Source organism: Euwallacea similis, chromosome 8, assembly GCF_039881205.1.
Source record: "Euwallacea similis isolate ESF13 chromosome 8, ESF131.1, whole genome shotgun sequence".
NCBI lineage: Eukaryota > Metazoa > Arthropoda > Insecta > Coleoptera > Curculionidae > Euwallacea > Euwallacea similis.
The window spans coordinates 1,359,981-1,383,447 of NC_089616.1; the positions used below are offsets into that span (position 1 = coordinate 1,359,981).

The 23,467-nt window shown below is 37.7% G+C and overlaps 2 protein-coding genes across 3 annotated transcripts; one reads left to right on the forward strand and one right to left on the reverse strand.

Moving 5' to 3' along the window:
* Positions 1 to 237: 237 nt before the first annotated feature.
* Hcf (Host cell factor) lies at positions 238 to 8,009 on the forward strand. The gene is made up of 12 exons (XM_066392279.1): positions 238 to 654; positions 1,471 to 1,619; positions 2,228 to 2,388; positions 2,443 to 2,697; positions 2,779 to 4,246; positions 4,398 to 4,611; positions 4,761 to 5,201; positions 5,259 to 5,635; positions 5,802 to 6,002; positions 6,065 to 6,223; positions 6,280 to 6,478; positions 7,093 to 8,009. The coding sequence occupies exons 1-12, from the start codon at positions 495 to 497 to the stop codon at positions 7,179 to 7,181; spliced, it is 3,873 nt and encodes a 1,290-aa protein (XP_066248376.1). The 5' UTR covers positions 238 to 494; the 3' UTR covers positions 7,182 to 8,009.
* A 3,678-nt stretch (positions 8,010 to 11,687) lies between these two features.
* On the reverse strand, positions 11,688 to 23,189 carry dysf (dysfusion). Of its 2 annotated transcripts, none has more exons than XM_066392554.1 (8): positions 22,911 to 23,189; positions 20,543 to 20,724; positions 17,853 to 17,911; positions 14,767 to 14,856; positions 13,303 to 13,497; positions 12,948 to 13,132; positions 12,776 to 12,882; positions 11,688 to 12,712 (listed from the first exon to the last, which is right to left on the reverse strand). In XM_066392554.1, exons 1-8 carry the CDS (start codon positions 22,919 to 22,921, stop codon positions 11,772 to 11,774), a joined length of 1,770 nt encoding a protein of 589 aa, XP_066248651.1. In that variant the 5' UTR covers positions 22,922 to 23,189; the 3' UTR covers positions 11,688 to 11,771. The 2 variants fall into 2 exon arrangements, with proteins under 2 accessions (XP_066248651.1, XP_066248650.1); XM_066392553.1 differs by having other exon boundaries at positions 14,752 to 14,856.
* Between the last annotated feature and the right edge of the window lie 278 nt (positions 23,190 to 23,467).

Here is a 23,467-nt window from a genome sequence, read left to right on the forward strand (position 1 = left end):
TAAATGCTGAAATAACAGATTTTACAGGACGGCGGACGGATCCGGTCTCAAAGTGGGAGTTCCTGTCTCTGCTGTGAACACATCATCGAACTGAGAAAGCGGGGTTAAAACGCTTAAAGCTACTTCCAATGAGCCATCTAGTAGATTTCATGCGCAGCACCGCTAGTTAACTATAATAACAACAGATGGCCAATGGAACAGCTGAATGCCTCAGTCAATACGCATGTGATCGCTTTTATCGGCAGTCGACAGAACAAAAATCACTTTTCTAATAACGTTTTGCCGCTTATGTCGGCAAAGACTTAAGACAAATATTACCTTTTACATGAAGTTTTGTATCACAGAGTGTTCAATGTTTTTTGTTGACAAAGTGTTTGTGCCACTAATGCATCGATTATGAATCCATGTCCAACTATACCTGTAGAATTGACTTTTTTAAAAGTGTACTGTTCTGTTCGTTTCGTATGTCCGAGGGGAGTGCAATGTGATACGTAATGGCGGGTAAGGCGTTAAGGTGGAAATTAGTGGCCAATCCCACTGGGCCTCAGCCGAGACCTCGTCATGGACACCGGGCTGTGGCCATTAAAGATTTGATGGTTGTATTCGGTGGTGGAAACGAAGGAATTGTTGATGAACTTCATGTTTACAACACAGGTACTTGCCAGGTTTGGATTTGTACCGTAGTAAATATGGCGAGTTTGTTTGTTATTGTTTTGAAATTAATTAAGTTAACCTCTCTCCAACGCTATTCTCAGATGTTTCTTTTCTGTCATTAGTTGAGGAATTTGTAGCGTTTTGTTGGATGATAAAGAAATGTCATTTTGGCTTAGATTTGTTTAGTCTAGAAACAAACATGGCGGCCGCCGATTGAAATATGTGCAGACGTTCACCTACTTTTATGTTAGTTTTCTTCGTTATTCTATCAATAGTCAGTTACCATTAGGTCATGCATGGTTGTTTATTGCTACTTCCTTCTTCACGACCCCTGAATTTGTTGATAAATCCTTTGTGGCTGAATGAATTCTATTAAAAATCTCTTATTTCGTCGACTGCGCTTGTGGTTTCACCACGCTTGTGGTGTCCAATTGTATTCCCGCATTTTTCCAGTCTCATTTAGACGCCAAATTTAAACTAGTATATGTCATTAAATAGAATAGCAATTGCTGAATTTGTAAATAAATTTGTTTTAATTAATTTCATTCACGTAATTTTGTTTATAAAATGAAAATGTATTAATAAAACCATACAATTATAATACCTTGTGTATTTGTGAATTTTTAACACTTTGCATTCTCTTTGTCCTTGTTGTTAAAATTTGTGTAAATCTCAGAGAATCATCTTGTTGAAGGTAAAATTGAAAAATTTTGCCATCATTTTACTCATCTTGTATCCCCTATGGTCATCTGTCCATTTTTGGCAACCTGTATATTGAGATTTTACAAACTACTATGTTTTATTAACTTGTTTTAGCTACCAATCAATGGTTTGTTCCTGTTACCAAAGGAGATGTACCCCCGGGATGTGCTGCTTATGGATTTGTTGTTGAAGGCACTAGGTTGTTAGTGTTTGGTGGCATGGTAGAATATGGAAAATATAGTAATGAATTATATGAGTTACAGGTAAGTGGATAAATAAAAAATATTTATTGCATTAGTTATTATAGTAGCAGTTAATCAAGAATTGATGCACTTATGTTTATGATAATAGTTTTAGTTCAACATAAGTTTATTATTGAAGCCTACAATCCTAAATCATATAAATAAATTTATAACATTTTGTTGCAATAGCACACATATTTATTATCTTGCAGACTTCATCAAACACTTAAAACTATTCAAAAACCAAACATTACATACTGACGATAAAATAAACTTTGTCCACCCTATAAAGTGTTGCTATTTCTTATAGAAATTTGAACCGTTTTTCAATATTGTATAGCTTGTTAAATTTTAAAGTGTTTTCTCCAGCTGTTTACTTAATTTCAATCTTTTTTCGAAAGGTAATAAATGAGTTTATATTGTGGATGTCTATTTAAATGAGATTTGTGGTGCTAAGGCAGAACTCAATGTGTCATTTAATAAAGCCCAACAATATGTTGGGTTTTACCATAGGATGTTTTTTAGTTTCAAGGACTTACATTTGCTTTTTATTAATTTGGTAAAAGTTAAATTTATTTTTTTAAGTTACTTCAATTTTAAATGTAAGTTTGGTGATTTATTTTTTGCAGGCGTCAAAATGGGAATGGAAGAAAATAAGCCCCAGAAGCCCAAAGGGTGGTCCCCCACCATGCCCTAGGTTAGGGCATAGTTTTACCATTGTAAATAGTAAGGTATATTTATTTGGTGGTCTTGCCAATGATAGTGAAGATCCCAAAAACAATGTACCCAGGTATTTTTACATTTGGTCCTATTTAAAAAAATATTTTTGAGCTTTGTTTTTTAGATATTTAAATGATTTATATACGTTAGATATTAAAACTAACCCTATGCAATGGGATATACCATTAACTCATGGTCCATCACCTCCTCCAAGAGAATCTCATACAGGGTTAGCTTATGTGGATAAAAAACGTTTTAAGTCATTCTTAGTAATATATGGTGGTATGAGCGGATGTCGACTAGGCGATTTATGGTTTTTAGACACGGAAAATATGACCTGGAGTAAACCAATCGTGTCGGGAGTTACACCTCTACCTCGGTAAGTTAAAAAAATTGCCTAAAAATAATTTTAGCGCATGATGGGAAATCATAATTTAACAATTAGAAATCTTATTTTCAGATCTCTTCATACATCAACTCTTATCGGACATCGAATGTTTGTATTTGGGGGATGGGTGCCGGTAGTAGCGGACGAGGGAAAGTTAGCAATAAATGAAAAAGAGTGGAAATGTACTAGCACAATGGCGTGCCTTAATTTAGAAACAATGAATTGGGAGGACTTAAATATTCATAGCGAAAACGAACAGACAGTGCCGTGCGCTAGGGCGGGACATTGCGCCGTAGGTATAAGTACTAGGTTATACATTTGGTCCGGGCGAGACGGTTATAGAAAAGCGTGGAAGAATCAAGTGTGTTGTAAAGATTTATGGTATTTAGAAGTAGATAGACCGCCAGCTCCAAGTCGCGTGTCTCTAGTTAAAGCGGGAACACATTCGCTTGAAGTTAACTGGACCGGGTCACCATCAGTTCAAACGTACGTTTTACAAATCCAAAAGTATGATTTGCCTCCAACGGTAGGGCAAACCCCCAAATCTGTTAGTCAGGCTAGCACTCCGCTGATTATTAGTTCTCCCAAAGCTTCACAATCAGTTCCAGGAAGTCCTCCAGCCATTCCCCTTCAGCAATCCAAAATTTGGCCAAACCCCATTTCAAGTCCCACTAAAGTGAAGGCTCGCCCTCCCCTGAAAGCAACTGCTGCCCCCTTGAATTCTAGTTTGCAACCCGTACAAGTAACTACAGTTAGTACCATCTCGACCGTTGCTACCGATACTGGCAAAACAGTCCAACAAACACAGACCACAACAGGACAAATGTCTGGAATCCAAGCTCTGGCAGCAGCTGCTGCAGTAACCCAGAAGATTTCTCTATCTCAACCAACTCAAATAAAATTAGCCAATCCTGTAAGAGTTCAAGGCGCTCAAGGAGCGACTATGATCAAAACTGCCTCACCTCAATTGGCTGGAAAACAAGTGTTGGTGAGGCAAGGCGCAAACATTATTCAAAAACCCGGAGGTGTCCAACAACAAGTGGTGACTTTGGTCAAAACCAGTACAGGAATGACCCTGGCTGCGTTACCCAAGACAGGCAATGTCGTTCAAAGTAAAACGCCAACCCAAGTGCTTTCCCCTCAAACAAAAAATACAATCGTGAAGATTTTGCCAGGTAACACTGGAGGAAACAAAGTATTGACCACTCTGAAGACAATTCCTTCAAACATGATTCAAATGAATAAAGCAACTGGAAAATTGGTGTTATCGAAAAGTGCGGCTGGTCAAATCTCGGCGCTCGGTAATCAACAAGTGATCATGGTTAGCTCAACGGGTGGGATTAAGAACATGCAAACTTTGACTAACGCACAATCTGTGAACATGTCTTTAGTTAAGACTAATACAGTCAATACCACTCCAGTCGTGACTGCTTCGTCGTTGCAGAATATCCAAGGAGTGAAAATCGCTAAACCTATCACGATTTCCATGCCCATGCAAATGGTAGGGTCGCCGAAAACTGTTACGTTGCCTAAAAATACAGTAAGTACTTCCATATTCTTATTTACAAATAGTTCGGTTTTACTTTGGAAATATTTCTTAGAGTATTTATTCCCCTTTAGTGAAAATTGAGGATATTGGTGGTGAATATAAAGTGACATTTGCCATTAACAATATTTTATGTATCTTTTAGAAACAAGTAATGATTGGAGGCAAACAGCTAACTGTGCAAATGGCATCAGGTACGAATAAAACATTAACTGTCGTTCAACCCTCTCAAATAAGCGGAATCGGCAAGATTGTTAGACTTCCCTCAACACAAACAGTTACCAACAATGCCGATCAACCCAAACTAATGGTTGTTCAGAGACCAAAACAGCCTACCACACAACCATCAGCCACATTAGGTAACGTTGATTAATAACAAACTGATTTGATCACAAAGTGTTGACGTTTTGAACTTTTGCTACATAATGATCGGATCTATTGTCATTCTTGATTTAAGATACCTTCAATAATGCTCATATATGATGAAAAAATACTTGGTCTCTTTTAGCATCTTCCTCATTTGAGGGTCCTGCTACAACGGATGCTGCGCTCGCCGCTTTAGCAGCTGAAGCTGGGCTTATCGTTCCAGAAGAATCGGATAAACAAGCCGAAGACACGGTCTCTGATGTCTCGAAAGATGAAGGTGTAATGGCTGTACCTGAAATCGAGTCCGATGAGCAGCCGATCGTTATTCAGGAAACGGCAGAGGTGTCGGAAGCCTCCATTGGAGGTTTACTGGGAGGAGCTTCATTTTCAAAATTATCTCTAAAAGGAGGTTGCAGTTTACCCCCAGAAAGCTATCGATATAGCAAACTGGGCTTGAAAGGAGGTAGCAAAGATGAAGAAAACGTTAAGTCGCCTACTACTACTGCAGAAGCTGATTCGACGCAAAGTGTGAATGGATTATCTAAGCAGAAGGAAGAATTGCCTGAAGGTGTGAGTGAAGAAGGTAAATAATTTTTAAGGTGATTTAAAAATGCAAACCAACTATGAAATCACCATATAGCAATGGACCTGGACCAAATGGACATCTGTCCCGATATCAAAGGCGAACCCGAATCCGAAATCGCCAATATCAAACAGGAAGATCAGGACCAACCAATTGGCATATTCCCGACTGCGGTTAGTGATACCTCACTTGATCTGGATCTTAAGTCTGAAGATCTGGACAGTGGATTCAATTCCTCAATTACATCAAACCAATTGACCGAGCCTAAGCATGCTGAAGAAACCGAAGAAAATGGTGATGAAGAGGGTCAAGAAGACGAGGACATGACAAACAGCACTGAAGATCCGCTAGCGGCATTGGCGTCTGCTGCTTTGGATGCGTCGAAAGACAACGACAAGACTGACTTCAATGGTGCCCTGCAGGAGCCTTTAAAAGTAAGCATTTCATTTCTATATTGTTTAGGGGAATATCGTGATAGCATTTACAATTAACTAGCAGTATGATACAATTTCTAGTTTTTTTTTCTTTCAAACTATCCATTAAAAACATATCGAGCGATGATTAATTTTCAAATATAATGAAATATTTGTATATATTCAGGGTACTTGGTACACAGTCGGCTTTATAAAAGGCACAAGTTACGATGTACAGAACTATTATCTAATGTCCGGTACAGATGATTTAACCGTTGACGATCTTCCGGACTTGTCAAATTTCCCAAGAATTAGCTTGGAGCCCGGCACCGCTTACAAATATCGTGTCGCTGGCATCAACACGGTTGGTCGAGGGGAATGGAGCGAAGTATGTTTTCGTATATTGGAACATTGAACAGGGAAATTCAAGAGTTTTTCCTTATTTTCCAGGTTTCTGCTTTTAAAACATGCGTTCCTGGTTTCCCCGGAGCGCCATCCGCAATAAAAATAGCAAAAGCAAACGATGGTGCCCATTTGTCGTGGGAACCCCCAGGTTCCAACCCGCAAGAGATACTCGAGTATTCGGTATATTTAGCAGTCAAAGGAAAGGTAACGGAGCCGCGATTTTGCATCCTATTGATTCGATAATAAAATGATATTTGCAGGAAAAATCCGTGGGAAATGCGCCACCACAGCTTGCCTTTGTACGCGTATATTGCGGCCCCAGTAATCAGTGCGTAGTTGGAAATGTGTCTTTACAAGCAGCACATATTGACACCTCTACAAAGGCAGCCATAATATTCCGTATAGCCGCCAAAAATGACAAAGGATATGGACCTGCGACGCAAGTCAGGTGGCTGCAAGGTTAGTTAGATTCTTTATATTGAACAGGGTAAACCAAATTAAACCCTTTTGAAAGTAAAGTCGTATTTCTAGCCAAGATAGAAAAAGACTGGCTTTATTGTAGGTATGATGTAAAATTACCTGCATTTTCAAAAATGCACGTTTTTATATTTAATCGAATTTGTATCTATGTTGAAAAATAAGTTTTCCATAAACCGGGATGGGAAGAAAATGATTCGTGTTCCGAGTTAATTCACCATGACTTCTACCAAAACTAAAATCCGTATAAGTGTAGGTTTGTTCGAAGTATAAGATTTTAAAATCAGTATCACTAACCTTTTTGATGCACTGTAAACCACACAATTAATAATAGAATTAATCATTTGGTAATCCTGAATAAGTTGCATATCAATAACATTTCAATTGATTTTGAATTAACCGGATAGAAATGCGTGGGGTGCAAAAATACTTTGAAATGATCTCGTTCCGTGATCATATTTGATCAGTCTATAGATATCAGATGGATACTGTTGAATCAATATTTTGAAAATCAAACATTCATAATTTTAGAAATTATCATGTGCCTTCGGATGTACCCATCACATTGATTGAGGTTTTTTTAATTTGCTTTTTAGATACCGGTGTACAAAATAAACCAACAAAAAGATTACCAGAAACCACTCCAGGAGGTATAAAGAAAATGAAATTGCAAGATGAAATGTGAAACTTCGGTTTGTGTTTAATGTATGCAAAGTAGCATAAATATCATATGCAGCATGTACATGAAGTATTGAAACATACATTTGGGAAAATCACCCGAGGTCTTAATGTAAAAATATTACTTGTTATGTAGAGCGGAACTAGCAACTATAATTTTTCATATGATAACTGCCATTTGTATTTTACACGTAATATATGGGTAAGGGAGTGATAATAATATTCTATAAAACCCAAAGAAAGACTGTCGAGTGGGCTGCAAATAGTCATATGAAAAATTATGAGATGTTAGCCCTTCGAATACTTGCATAGCATACATTGATAAATTATTAAAGTTTCACACTAGCTCACTATTTTAGGCGTTTTGTTGATTTTTTTTATTGAAATTGGGATCGACTGACTATTTACCCTTGATCTATCTATACTTTAGAATATGCCTTGGAAAGTTAACACGTGTTTACTATTTTCATGTTCAAAATCTTCCCTGTGCATGCTGTATATCCACGTATTATACATAAATACATATATTTATATATATATATATATATATATATATATATATGTGTGCGTGTGTGTGTGTATATAATATATATATCATATTTTATATGTATATTATATATAGGTATATATGTGTATATAAATATATATATATGTATATATATATATAATTATATATATATATATGTATATAAATATAAAACTAGCCAAGGATGCATGAGTGATTATGTTTTCTGTCTATTAGAATAAGTACTCTCTTCGGAGCTTTTTTAAGTTTGGCATGTAATGTGTACCTTTGTTGGTGAAATAGAGAGAAGTCAATCTAATTTCCTTCAAAGATGTTGGTTCTTCATTTATTTTGCTATAATACTAGTAATAACGGTCAATGTGTAAGTATTTTACTAGAGAAATGAGTTGAGTGATAATTGTGTTGCAATCTGAATGCACACAGAACCACTTAACATTGGAGAAATGTATGCGTCATGCCTCGTGTCCTGCATGTTCGGAAACAAACGAATAACACAGGATTGTAATTTTTGCATTTTTCCCTTTTACAGCTTTCTAGAAATGTTTTTGAATGGCGATAGTGAATACTAGAGTATATATTGAAGATATAAAAGCCTTAAAGGAGGTGATACACTTAGAATTGCCCCTAGGAAATGGACGTTCCTCAAATGATTTATTTTCCGCCATTATTTCAATTTCGTTCAGTAATATTATCGGGGATTGTAAACACGTGAGCAAATGCTCCAAGAACATCGTAATTTCTTTCGTTGGATATTTTAAGTTAGGTGCCACAAAAAATCATCAGGAATATTGTGATTTTTCAAGTTATTTGAAAAGACTAACGGCATAGAGCTTGTAAAGCTATTTATACTCTAAAAATTTCAGTGAAATATCTCATAAAATGTAAGAGCCATAAACAAAATATCAAACAAAAAATTTGAAGTTGCGAGGTTCGTTCTTGTTCTGTTCCATATTTGCGAACTTCAATTCAATCGGAAGAGAAAAGTAAGAATCCCATGCTAACTCCATGACACAGTTTTGTGGCCTAAGCTGTAGCTCTTGGTAGCGATGACGAACACTGCACGGGCCAAAAATTGGAGGTCCGGCCACGCAAGTAGATATCATTAACGCGTAGGACGAGAAGTGTTTATTAACTATTTGTATCCGGTGTTAGTAATGTGTTGCTGTAACTGACGTAAACAGGGAAATCTATAGCTATACATCGCTACTAGTTAGCTACAAAAATGACCATAAATGCATTTTTTGCGAATAGACGTTCAATAATAGTCATATCACTCCATGGTACCTCGGCTATTTGATGTATCTGATGGTAACGATTGTGTTTATCTCGTACTCCTTCCTCTATATCTCAATCAGATCATTTTGACGGCTTTTATGGTCATGTGAACGAACTATGACCAAATAGGTGGGGTGAGTCATAGTAAAAATGACATGCGTCTGAGTCTTCACGAGATGGCGGTAAGTACCCTTTGTTCCATTCCAGTGGATTATTAGCTCTGTTTATTTACCAGGAAACCGTCAGTGGCAGCCCATGGTCATTGAGGCCACCACAAAAATATATATATCGTACGTACGTAACGTAACATAAATAAAATAATTCATAATTCTAAATTACAAGTAAGCGAATTGCTTATTTTAAAAATGCTAATCGCATAGCAATAACACAACCATCAAGTATGCCGACAACTTAACATTTTACGTGTACTTGCCCGTATGTAGTTAATTCGTACATTCAAGTAAAATAATTGAAAAAAAGAACGTCAAAGTGCATCATTAACGTTCAATTTTACATAGATTAAGCAAATGTGTTAATAGTTAATCAAGGAAAAAGCGGGTCAATAAAGCACGATTTCCCAAGAAAGCAGTTCCGAATTATGACGTCAATATTTTCCAACGTTCATCATCGCCTTGGTTACCACTGCCTAGTACGGCTTTGTTCTCGCAATTTAGAGAAATGGGTTGGTTATATTATTTACGTTTTAAATAATCTATGGATTTAAAGATTTGTAAAACATACACAGCATTTTTGTTCTTAAGTTTTTAAATGGGGGGGGGGGGGGGGGGGATGATTGTCATTGCTAGAGACGTGTCTTATGTGTAATCCTTAAATGTATTAGTGGACTCTTCGATTCGTTTGTTATTTCCCTCACTTAACTTAGATGCTTCACACGCATGTCCCACTTAGACCACCAGTTTTTAATGGAGAAGTAGACTTTAGTAGAAATAGTTACATAGAAACTGTGTTTATTAAATTTGAAATTCATACCAATATCGATCTTTTAAGGATTTTAATTACATTCAATCAAATTTCAAATCATTCGTAAATATTGTTGGTTGTAATTTGACCAACAAAGGTATTTAAATATTGAGTGTAAATGAATTAGTTTTTGTTTTTGTAAAAATTAAGAGACATATATCAATTGTCATTGGACTTATTGGGGGATTTTTCCAGTGTCGTAGTTTGTTATACGTTATTATTTGAGGTATAATTATAGCGTTCAACGCTCATTTTGCACTATGTCGTGCCAACTTGGGCCATCTAGATTGTGACATAGTTTCACAGATTTGTCGAATGAAAATGTTAAAAGATGTATCGCGCGAATCTTAATTCCGTAATAAATATGTTAATTGAACGAAGTACATATATCTTTTTAGATGATTAAAGAAAATTTGGTAAAAAGTCCATAATGGTTATTTTTGTCGACTTACATGTGCATATTAAGATAGTGTATATAGGTAATTTCAGAAAATAGTTTTTACTTATAAGATTCTTTATTATTTTTATTTTATACTCTATTTAGTGGTTTCAGCTAATTATATTTTATATCAATCATTGCAAGCGAAATATGTTCATTACATTTTATTTATATTGGTTCGCCATTGAATTATTTGCCTATTTTAAAAATAAATGATATGCGAAAAAATGTATGTTATTTCTTTTTTAAATAGCTTTAAAAACCTTTTAAAAGTCTCCTACATACAATTCGCGTAAACGGGTCAGAAATCTATTTTTCCGTCCCTCATGTCCCTATTGGCAGTGGATTCTTTTAATGTGCTATTTAAACAGAAAAACATCAGTCCGCCAAAATGTTCAAAAATATCAACCAAAGCTATTAAAAAGCATTATGAAAGTTTAAAAATAACGGGAAATACCAAATGAAAGGTATTTTTCTTTACACTAAATGATGTTAAGAAAACTTTTCTTTCGATATCCGTAAAACTCGGTGTTCCAAACACAGTAAAGCTCCGCTAATGTGAACCCCCTGTAACCCGGATGTCCTTGTAGTCCGGACAAAATTGAAAAAATGTAAATTTCTATTATGTGCCTTGTAGTCCGGATCCACCAAGGTTCCCCTAATCCGGACTGCACGTGGATAGCGCAAGGAATCCCCGACTATGAACTGAGAGAATGATGGGAAATCTCTGAATTAGTTATGTCTAGTGGTAAGAAGCATCGCTCCAAAAAGGCTTCATAAAACGTTAATTCTACTAAACTATCAAAAATAAACAGAATATTTCGCATTCAATGGACAGAGGAGAATTACATGAAATAAAGCATGGCCACGCTTAAAGTGCTTCACCAGCGTAGAATGGAGGTTAAACAGGAATGTATTCGCCAAACAAAAATTTTTGATTGTTTGAAATAATGTTTAAACAATGTCGTTATATATATATTTTTTAACTAAACCTATTACATATGCTTAAACCACATAATTTGCCATCATTTTACCTTTCATTGCATATTACATATTTTAATTTGACTCCAAAATCCGGACGACTCCGAGATCTGGCTCGGATCGGTTTTAATTGATCCAAATTAGCAGAGCTTTACTGTATTCCGAAGTGTAGTTTTTAAGTTAATACAAACTCTCATTTTGCGTTTCGAAAAACAGAAACAGTTTTTAAGTGAATTTTTCAAACTTAGTAATAAGTCACTTAGTAATCACGAGACGAATGAATCTCGTTGGAACTAAAATCAAACAATATGTGTAGAAAAACGCTATTTAATATTATATAAAATTAAAATTCATATAGGAATTAGGCAGGAATTTACGGTACTTTGAACTTTAAATTACGGAGAGCTTCGATCGGTGGTCTCAGACTTCCTTGTCGAAGGTTGGTTCCTTTTCGGCGGAGGCTGTAAAGGAAATAATCGTTCTGAGGTGGTGCAGTAAGAATGTCCGTGCGATTCTTCGATCGTTGTCGTCACGGTACTGTTACTAATAGACGGAACGAATTGTTCTGGCATCCAGTCGAACGAAAAAACTCTTTCTGAATGCATGGTAGGAGTAGCAGTGGGAGTGGGAGGAGTACTCCCTACGCACGGGCTTAAATCTTGATGGTACAAATCTGGAACCTTCTGTAGATTATCAGACCAGGGAGGACTGGGATTCCACTGATCTATTGGCACCTCGTGCAAATCGACTTTCAGCAGGGTTCTTGAGTGATCGGAAAGGCGCGAAACGACTAGGAGACCCTCTCCCTCATCAATATCTGCTTCAGTTATCCCTTCAGGCTGCAAGTTCTTTATCTCCTTGGGCTTCCGCTTACTATTGCTATAGTCTACAGGTTCGGATTCGGCCGACCTATGAAGATGTTGCCCTTGTTGTCCTTGGGTAGTCGTGCTAGTGTTTGTCGTCCTTTGCGTATGTAGAGACACGGGCATAGTCGATAAGTGAGAGTAAGTCGTTATATCCGAGTTTCTAATCCCAGACATTCCATGACCTCTATGCTCTGAGTAATACAACAACCTGCTTGGATGAGTTGCATCATAAGCCAATCCATAATGAATCTTGTTTTGCACTGCATAGTAGTGATACAGCCATCCATTGCTTCGCATTACTGAAGCTTGAGCCTCAGAAAGCACTTGATTAGTGCACACAATTACTGGCTGTTGATTACTTTCAGAACTCTCTCTGACTTGCAAGACACAATGCATCCAAATCCATTCTCCGGAATGTCGTTGAATTTGCGCTAGGAGAATGCAGGACCGTTCCTGTTCCGACTGAGTTACTGCAACAGAAATTCAAAAGTGGCACACTCGCGGTTGTCGTGCAGGGGTCAGCATGTACTTACTGAGCCTATGTTTTGTCTGAGCTTCACGAATGCAGTCCCAGTGCAAAAGCCGATACCAGGAAACACCTTCAAGCTCACTTCTAGGATAACCCAGATAGAACTCGCCACTGAAATACGATTGTTTGAGTACCGGCTGATGGACCTCATCAAGGCGAGTATGTATTTTGCTTACTTAATATCTAAATGTATAAATTTCATATCCATGGAATGAATTGACGTGAATACATTGGTGGCACCTTGAACAACACATTCTCTGGTTTCAGGCATAGCAACCGGTGTACAGGTTGCCAGAAAAACTGGCTCGTTTCTGCTGCATAGAGGCAAAAAAGAAATATAACGTCCTTGCACCAACACGACCTAAAAAAACAAATTGTAAATTGAATATAGTACGCCATTGGTTTTTGCTTGATCCTGAAAATGGGGGTTTATTAATCAATAATATTTTATTTTTATTTTTATTGAAGTTTGAACGTGATTATAAGTACGTATTAGGCATGGGGACTTTGGACAAGAGAGAGGAAACTCACTTTCTGATCCCCAAACCTCATCTGCCTCCTGGCATTCCTTGAAACGTTCATTCTACACAAAAACAGCCTGGTTTCATGCTCGGCATTATTGTTACTGCCTGTATTTACTGGCCTACCAAGTTCGCACTGAATAGCTTGGTGATCCTGTTTATCGATAATATCATATACGCTGTCCCCATGGATAAGCAAGTCCTCCTGAAACGACACTCGGTATAGTATAAGTACAGGATTGATAAAAAAATGCTACGACAAAGTGTAAATACAGGGTGTCCCGTAAGTCAACGGTACCTCTTGAAGGGTGGATGGGCCAACTTAAAATAAGCCGATTTAACTAAACTTGCGTCAGTCCAAAAATTGATAATAACCGAGATACAGGGTGTCAAAAGGTGAAAAGATAAATAACATTTTATTTAATACGTCTTCACTGCTTCGAACTAATTTCATGAAATTTTGTATTCGGGAATTTCTTAAGACGATAAATTCAAATTTATCAACGATTAATAATAAATAATTAATTAATAGACAATAAATTTGCATGCATCATCAGCTTTAAATGCTTTTTTCTCGGAAACCGTTTCTTCTAGCGACTTCAATAAGGTATACCTTTTTTAAGCAGAAAAGGTGAGAGAAAAGATTTATCTAATCCAAAATGACATACACCGTGGCACAAAAAAGTTTTGGCAGTTTAAATGAGTCCTAATGACCGCCTTTGGTGCCCTACAGAAGGTACACCGAATTCATCGATAAATTTGAATTTATCATGTCAAGAAAGTCCCGATTACAAAATTTCGTGAAATTAGTTCGAAATAGTGGAGAAAGAAGATGTGATTTATTTTTCCACCTTTGACACCCTGTATCTCGGATACTAACTTTTGGACTAAGGCAAGTTTAGTTAAATGGACTTATTTTCAGTTTCCACCCTTCAAGGGATATCGTTGACTTTCGGGACACCCTGTATAAGTATTCAAGTTGGTTTGTGAATGGCTTAGCGGGATATTTTTGGGGTGAAAGTATTAGCAGGGTAAAAGGAAAAGTTTCTTCGTGTGATTCCTGGTGGATTTTTTTGTAGTTGTCGAAATGCTTCTTGCTCTTCTATTCTGTAACAACCGGTGAGAGTCTCACCACATTTATAGAATACTGGATGTTGCATGAAACGAGCGGTTTTATGCTCCAACTGCCCTGAGGGGCTTTAGAGTTTAAGATATAAAAAAGCCAAAATGATAAACGCGACCCACAACATATCAATCTCGCAGCGTTCTTTTCGCTATTCTCTGTAGAATCAGGCCCCCGGGATCTTATTTCCTTATGTGCATATGCTGCCAGGGAGTTATCGCGTGCCTCTACCCAAAAATTGATAATAAGCGACATACAGGGTTGCGAATTTGCGCGCCAAGAAAGCCCTGAAGAACCCCGTTGGTCTATAACTACAAATATTGGGAGATAGCTCACCTTTACAACACTCACCATGGAATGACCCAGGTACTCGGCAGCATTATCGGATATGTACAATAGTTTTCCATTCTGCGTCATCATTATTAGGAACCCACTCAATGCCTGTAACAATTGAAATAAGGATTAAAGAACGTTTCCTCGGCGCATCTTGCGAAAATTAACAAAAATAGTAGACCCGAAACGAATTTATGCTAACACACACGTGTGTTAGAAATCACCAGCCTGAACTAACACACACGTGAGTTAGAAATGATTAACGAACTGTGAACGTAGCGTAATGAACCATTCTGGCGCATTACATGGCGGTTCACTATTGTATGAGTTAATTAGGTTCCACCGATGACTTCTTTATATACTGTGTGTCTCCAAAACAGCATAAACATGACAATAATGCTCAATAAAGTGTCAAAAGCATCGACTAGCCGGCCATTATGAAAGCGATTATGCGCAAATCTCCGAAGATGAAGCAGCGAAGGGTATCTTCCGGGTCACCTGGGGGTTTCAGATTCCATTCCCAGTCGGATAGTCTTTTTTATTTTTACCCCAAAATCCACAATTGGTGGGAAAAATCTTGTCGCTAAAACTCGCACATTTAGAGATGATTAATAACCCGAACTCGCTCATTAACGCGCTCGCTTTGCTCAGGCGGTAAACTGTCGCGGTTATTAATCGCCTTTATTAATACACCTGTTGATTGCATAACTATTCTCGAAAGTCTGTGTATCGGTAATACGACTAAATCCCACTTCCCGAGTGTTGAGGAATAAAATGTTCGCCGTGTAAATATTTATGTAAATATGGCAATAAGCAATAATGAAATATAGGCACAGTTTCTTTCTCAGCGTTGCTGAGAAGTATCGCGAGAATATTTGACCATATTTAAATCAGGCCTCGTATATTCCGATATTGTACCAAAAGAACCGGACAAAAAGGTTCGATTGTTCCTCTTGAACGAGATGACTAAGTGCACAGATTTGTGGTTTCTCTGTCTCCTTCTACGTTCATATTTTTCATCTTTGTTTGAACAACCGAACTTGTAATAAATTGTTGCAAACCTCGAGTTTTGTCCCTCGGCAGTGACCTATTCATCTCTCTTATTAAGGGAAAAATCCCGCCGAAGAGTGTGGTTTAAACCACACTAACGATACGTGATTGTTCTTGAGGGGGTTGGATCGGTCCTCAATCAATTAAACGTCATCAAGCAAGCGTGGCGACGTTCGATTGTCTCCGACGCGCCTCCTTGATAAAAGAATTGATTAAACTCTCACGCCGATCGGTGGAAACTTTGAAAAACCTGAAGGGCTTAGCACCAACCCAGTTTTGCCCAAGAACTAATAAATTTCAACTTCGATAGAGAGCGGAAGAAATACACGTCTGATTTGCATCGACCTAACTGTACGTTTTTAAAATATGCAAGAGGTCAATTTGGAATGACGCCATAAAGTTTCGAAAACAAAATCAAGTTGCGGGTTAAAACCGGGTACTTTTAGATAACATGTTGGCGATGGGTTAGATCACCTAACGCGCAGGTAATTTGGGCTATATACACATACATTGCCGTATTTAATGACAGGCTATATTCCTGATGAGGAGCGGTAGATATTGCGGGCGTCTCTTCGTGGGAAAGTAGCCGGCGTATCTCAGAGCTTGAGGTCACGCGCTGACCCGGGCAGCCCAAGCCTCTTACCCCCCGCGGCCCCCAATATAGATCCTCAGAGTGCCCTGAACTAGTGCGAGATCGAAAGAACTGCTGGTACAGCCACAGCAGAAAATGCAACGTTGCCGAATGGCCGCACTAGTGAAACTGGTATGGCACATTCTAAAATCAAAAATACTTGACCCGACAATCGATTTTTTACTGTTAAGATTTCGCATAAAATGGTTTACAACTAGGGGGGGCCCATAAATTCGCCCCGGTGCTGTCCCGCCCGTCAGTCATTGCGACGATGCTGCGGGCGCTTTGAAGACACAAATCCGATAAAACCAAATTTAACATCATCCATGAGAGGTGCTTCAATATGTGTGCAATAAGTGAACCATTTCCTCATCAGCGTTATCTTTCATCTTTATTATTATCTTGCCATCTCATAATAAACTCAACGGCGAAACAATGTAACGTGCAAGCCGATGAATTAAACACTGACTCGATATTAACATATTTTTATAAGTGATTAATTCGCTATAAAACAGGATGCATGGCAACATTTAAATGTGCTAACACTGCACCAAAGAAGCGAAAGCCAATTCTTATGACCTTTGACTATGTTTGCTCTTATTCCTGCATTCGTGAACCCACGTAATGATTGTTGGCCAACGAGAAATCGTCTATTGAAGCAGTTAATATACCTTTTATTAAAGACCTTGTTCGACCAAAATGTTTGCTACTTAAACCAAGCTGCAGACGAACTTGGTTGATGGCGTTTTATTAAAATCGTCGATTTTGCCCGGTTATTCGGGCCAAAACCAAAATCGAAGAACGCGAAGTCTGCGATCTTTACGCGTATACGCCCACGCCCATTATTTCAATTCTAAAATGCTAAGCAATGCTCAAAATCCTAATCAAACCATAAATCATTCGCAGACAAAGAAATGCGCAGGGACTCAAGAAAATCCAATAATAATTTATTAGCTGGAAACCGCAAGGTGTATACCCGCTCTGGAGATGGTACATTGGTATGTTTGTTTTTTGGTTGTAACGGCAGGTTGAGCGCACTGTTGCTACTAGCGACCGGTGTGTCAATTGACAGCTTCCAAGAATTGGTTTAAGTGTTGGCAGTACTGTCGATGCACGTCGGGATGCTCAATTGTCGACGGTGACGACAAACTTGCCTGAACCTCGTTTGTTTGGTAGCGCGAACTTATCAAATTGCGTCATTTTGACGTTACTCGAACTATGACGTCTAGAGTTCTTAGCAGTTACACGAAAGTGGGCGCGACGAGGAAATGGCCAAAACGCCAAAAATTCCATTGGGTTAAGAACGAAAATCCCTCAAGATCGATTAAACGTTTAAGCCACCTCGATTTTTTTGAAACTTTAGCGTCAATTTACCAAAGAAAAAACCGATAATGCCTGACGTAAGTTGGTTAAGATAACTCACCTTGGAGAATCCTACATTGGGCGTTGGAACTTGCAGTCCGATGCAGTGGTACTTAAAGGCTGCAACAAAATAACGCAAAAATAAATAAAATAATAAAACGACGGGAAAGATTCTCGGTGCTATGTACACAGAGTGATTCAGAAATAAGGGAGCCGCTCCGAAGGTACAGGGTGTTGCACCATTTCGGAACTGTTTGACGCTGCCGTGTGGTAAGTAATTTTCGCGTACTGGCCCATTGGTAGATGGACCGGGGGGAACGCGGGGACTTGAAATTGAAAATCAACTCTTAAATCGATTTTAAGTCCCCTGAAAAATGCAAGTGGGAGCCACACTTTTTACGTTTACCGAGCAAGAGCGTTTCGAAGCATTTAATCGCCGATCAAATCAATAATAGATATTCTCGGATTCGTAGAGAATATTTTAAATCGCATCGATGATCGGTTCCGCCCGGCATTTTATTTAATCTCGTTGGTTACGGAATATCCGAAATTTGTCGTGCTCCAGCTATATTTGAAGGGATTAAACACGCGTATATCTTCTCATATAATAGATTTGTCATAGACACCTTTTTACCGGACAATCCACGAATCGTGCGATATGGGCCATTTTTATAGAAAACCTGTACAGTTTTCGTTACAATGCATTAAAGCTTATAAACTGGTTATACCATATTATTATTTTATTTGAACGAATGACCTCATACTTCCAGTACCCACATTGAAAGTAAGAAATCATAGTCGACGGCTTGTTGCAGCAATTTAGATTCATGTTCATTAAAAAAATTACGCGAATTTCAATATCGAAATGGTGAGTAATAATAATGGATCAGTAGAACTCCGCATTTGTGTGTCCGCAATCCGTTCTCGATTACTTCTCGCCAAAGAGTACCACCCGTTAAGATAGTCAAAATGCCCTTTGATCTAAATTGAAAACCTAACTGAATCGGCATATAAGTACATAAATTATAACCCTCTAGTGTCGGTCAGTTGTGTAAAATACCCTTACCCTCACCCCCTAGACCAAAAAAACCCTTAAACCGCCATCTTCTCAATTATAATTTTTAACTTGAAAACTGGTTTTTCGAAATACCTAAAAAAAATAACACATATATAGAAAACGTTCGCGCATTCGCCGTATTTTTTTGTTACTTCTAACCTAAAAACGATTTTTAAAATTTTAAATTCAAATAACTTTTTTTCGAAATGGGTTGTAGGCCCAGTTTTTTCTTCTCATGATGGGCATTTCTGTGGCAAATCTAAGTGTATATAAAATGTCTCACTTTTTAGGCTGCGCCCTATTGAAAAATGCAAAAAACTCAACTTTTTTGGCACTTTTTTCAATACCGAATTAAGCATTTCGGTTTTTTTGGGAATTTGATGCGTTTTTTTATAATCTAATAGTATTTATTTATCGCGTTTTATTTGCCGTTTCTCGATTTAAATTAAAAGGTTTTTTACGACTTATAAAGACGGTTTTAATAAGACTACGAAATATACAGAATTGAAAAAATGTTCTATTCACAAATAGATATATAAAAAATGCATCAAATGCCCAAAATAGCCGAAATGCTTAATTCAATATTGAAAAAAGTGGCAAAAAAATTGAGTTTTTTGCATTTTTTAATATGGCGCAGCCTCAAAAGTGACACATTTTATATACTCTTACATTTGCCATAAAAATGCCCATCGTTAAAAGAAAAAACTGGACCTGCAGCCCATTCCGAAAAAAAGTTATTCCATTTTGAAATTTAAGAATAGAATTAGCAGGAAAAAACGGAAAAAATGTGGCGAATGCGCGAGAATTTTCCATATGTGTATGATTTTGTTCAGATTTTTCGAAAAACCAATTTTCAAGTTAAAAATTATGTGAGAAGATGGCGGCTTAAGGATTTTTTGTACAACTGGCCGGTATTAGAGAGTTACAACTTATGTACTTTTATGTCCATTCAGTTAGTTTTTCAGTTTAGGTCAAAGGGCATGTTGATTGTCGTAACGGGGGGTACTCTTTAAAATCAAAATGGAATGCAGGGCGGAGGTGTCGGTCTTTTACAGATGCTTAACGAACAAGTGCATTAATGACGTTGAACTTTCCTTTCGAGGAACCACGTGAAGAGATCTGGCCCAGTTGGAGAAGTTCTTAAAATACGATTGAAAAATTTCGAAATTAGTTAAAAGGAAGAATTTCTGCAACTCTCGTGGAGATTCCTGAAAACATCGGAGGAACACAGAAAAATCGAAATCAAGTCACGTATTTTAGGTTCGCGCGATTCCGAAGTATTCAGTGAAATTACCCATTGTTTATTGAATTGGAGCTAGAATATTAAGTCAATCAAAGTCGCTACGATAACCCAATGACAAAAATATCTGCTGATTGGGCTGTCAATTAACCATTCCCCGACATGTATACGTTCCCTGAGAAGCTCCTTATCTGATGCGTCTTTCACATTACAATGAAATATTTATGGAACATTGTTGAATCTGTCTTTTGCCCGTCATTGGGTCCAATCGCAATTTCATCTTCCTTCTTCATCTATCACGTGTCGGCGGAAGATTCACTTCCTTGATTGTGATAAATTTAATATTAATAACATAGTAACACACGGTCGCTCACAAAATGTTTATGTACGCATGCGCGTGCTTGTCGCACTGGAACAAGTGTGACAAGCAACTAGAACCGGAAGAAAGACTTACCTTGTTGAAAGTAGTTAGCTTTCCGAACATATACACAGACTAAGGCCATAAGTTGTAGCTGTGAGAGTCGCTGTCTTGTGGATGGAGGCAATGGTAACAATTCGCGAAGATTAGCTATTTCTGCATTTATCAAATCCCGTCTAAGCTTGCTGGCACCTTTTGTCGATTTGTTGGCATCGAATCTAAAACCACATCATCCATAACATATAGGAGATTCGTTTTTTCAAAATAACCCAAAAACTGCTAGTAGGAGTGATAGAGGCGGCAGTGGCGATAGAGGTAAAAAAAGTATTAAAGGTGGCAGGTCCACCAATTGACCTTTGAGTAATTAAATTTTGTGTCACCTCCGACCGGAACTACTTGAATACGAAACACAATACCCCTCGCCATAACATGCGATAAATTTTATACTTCTAAACCCATTTTTCCAGTTGTAAATAGTTAAATGTTCATTGTTTTTGTTATCTGACTTTAAAACTGCACAAGTTCTTGCCGTGCACGAGATCTGCAATCGCAAAATTGCTTGATAACGTGTACGACCTGTTGATAACAACATGCATTGCGCATTTCGCACGAGTGCTGTTTTTCGCAAGGTCGCCATTTTTGTCTACATCAGATTTTTCTGTGTAGACTTTTTCCTAAACTCAATTTTTTACCCTGCCGTCGTGGCGACGGCTTTCTCGTCATTGTTTCAATTATATCTGAAACACCCTGTACCTATTATACTATATAGCATTTAACGAATGCGATAAAAATTAGCTGCAAATGAACTATCGTAGGTAAATCAGGTGATCGAGGCGGCCATCTTAAATAAATCCCCATCCAACCTTGTGAAGCCAACGTTCTTCGTGTAAATAATAGTAAATATCGTAAACAGCTAAAGAGGAAAGTGTGGGTGCAGTATCAACATAGGCGTAACTATAGCTGGAGGCAGGAGGGGCCAAGCCCCCACATCTTGGTATTTAGCCCCTCTAAACTTATATGGCAAATATTAAAAGATACGTGTTGAATGATTAGATTATGTAGAAGTGAAGCACTAACGATTAATTCCTACCGAAATCCCATAGTACGGCCCTGCATTTATTATTCACATGATGGAAATTTCTATATTTGAAAGCGTCGGAAAATGTTTAAAAAAACCCTCAACGTTGCACAACAAAAGTGCTACAGGGTCGGCAAAAAAAAATATGTTTTTTGATGAAGTTACCAGCCTTTGTATAACAGTAGATAAAGGAATATGATAGTCTGGATCCGTTTCTTGACCCCCTTAAGATTTCAGTTGATTAAAGAATAACGCAGGACTTTCGAAGGCCCAAATTTTGGAATTTGTGCTAGTTATGAATCTATCGAATAGTCTTACTTCGCAGTGCGGTCAAAAACTTTAAATAACTTCGAAACGAATCTGAGCTAGCTAACGACAACATGAGGAATATGAAAATAGTGTTTTAAGATAATAATTCCTGATCTACAGTTCTAAAAATGCAAAAAAGCAGTGTTGTCAGATTTGTAAAGAAATCATGTGAGTTGAAGAATTTTAGACGAAACTTGAGAAGAAATGTTTTTGTGTTTACTTTACACTTTAATAATCTGCAGAAACAATTACCGGACACGTCGCCGATTCCGTTGATTTAAAAATGGTCAACCATTTCACTTTTCCTGCTTTATAGTTATTAACTGCCTGTGCCCAGTACGATTTATTGAAAACTTTTTAAAAGAAGGCAGTTGCGGTCTACAAACATTAATTACTGAGTGTGGTTACCGACGAAGATCGTGCAGGACTTTTTCTCTTTCGAACTGAAAAAAAGTTCCGAAAAATAAATAATCGGAACGAGAACAACCCTGTAGATTTCAGGGCGCAGGTGACATGAGACTTTGCCGTGAGCGTTTCCTTGTGAATAGCGCCAGAAGCCCAGCACTGTCAACGCGGGTAACCCTATACGGGGTGTCCCAAATAAAACGAGTCCAATGGTAGATTTGGCCTTTGTTTGCGCAATGGTCGTACAAATAATTATCGCACATGTTATATTTAACAAAAATTCCTTTAAACTAAATTAAGATTAAAGCGAAATTAGCGTTCTTCAATTGATGGAAATGATTTTAATTCGGTGAGGCTCACAAATAAATGCGGAGCAGTGCCGTTAAATTTAACTGCAATTCTCATGGAAACTTTAAAATAGAGCGTGGACACTGGCTAGATTAATGGTTCCTGTGGAAATTGACTCATGAGAAAAACAAAGTTGCAACTCTTCATCTTCGGATATTGCAGGTACTTTACTAACCAACCATTTTACCATCGTTCCGCGCACAATTTAAGCAAAATAAAAAAACATAAAATCTAATCGAATTAAGAAATTATGCATTTGATTACCGTGTAAACATTCCGGCTTCTCTAAAATATAGTTTTTTCAAAAAACTACACACAGTTAACTTGAAGATACGAAGCACATAGTTTTTCTCGACGAATCCAAACGAGTCATAATGTTTCCAATTTTCCTAAGGAACAGAAAACTAAATCATGTTTGAAGCCGTGCGGGTTGAAGCGTTATTGTGGTACCGCGGTTCCGTATCCTCGATCTCGGTTTTGCGCGGGAGGACTCACGTGTATTTCGGTATTGCGCACGTCCGCGTTTGGGTACCGAGAGTTCAAGAGATGGTAGTCAACTGATTGCCCTTCCTTAGTTATAAGAATAAGGACTGGTACGTCCCCTCCTTCGTATCTTCAATCAACAAAATAGTAACTTACCAAATTTAAAGTAACCAAATTTAGAGGCCACATAGTAGTACCTCTTCTTCGGCCTTTTTTGACCATTAAAACGATGAGCGTGGCGTCTTACTTTGTAACTTAAGCAGAGAGTAACACAAAGCAATGCAAGAATTTTGGGCTACAACTGTGCGTTAATTTAGTGCATCAATTAGTTTTTTTTC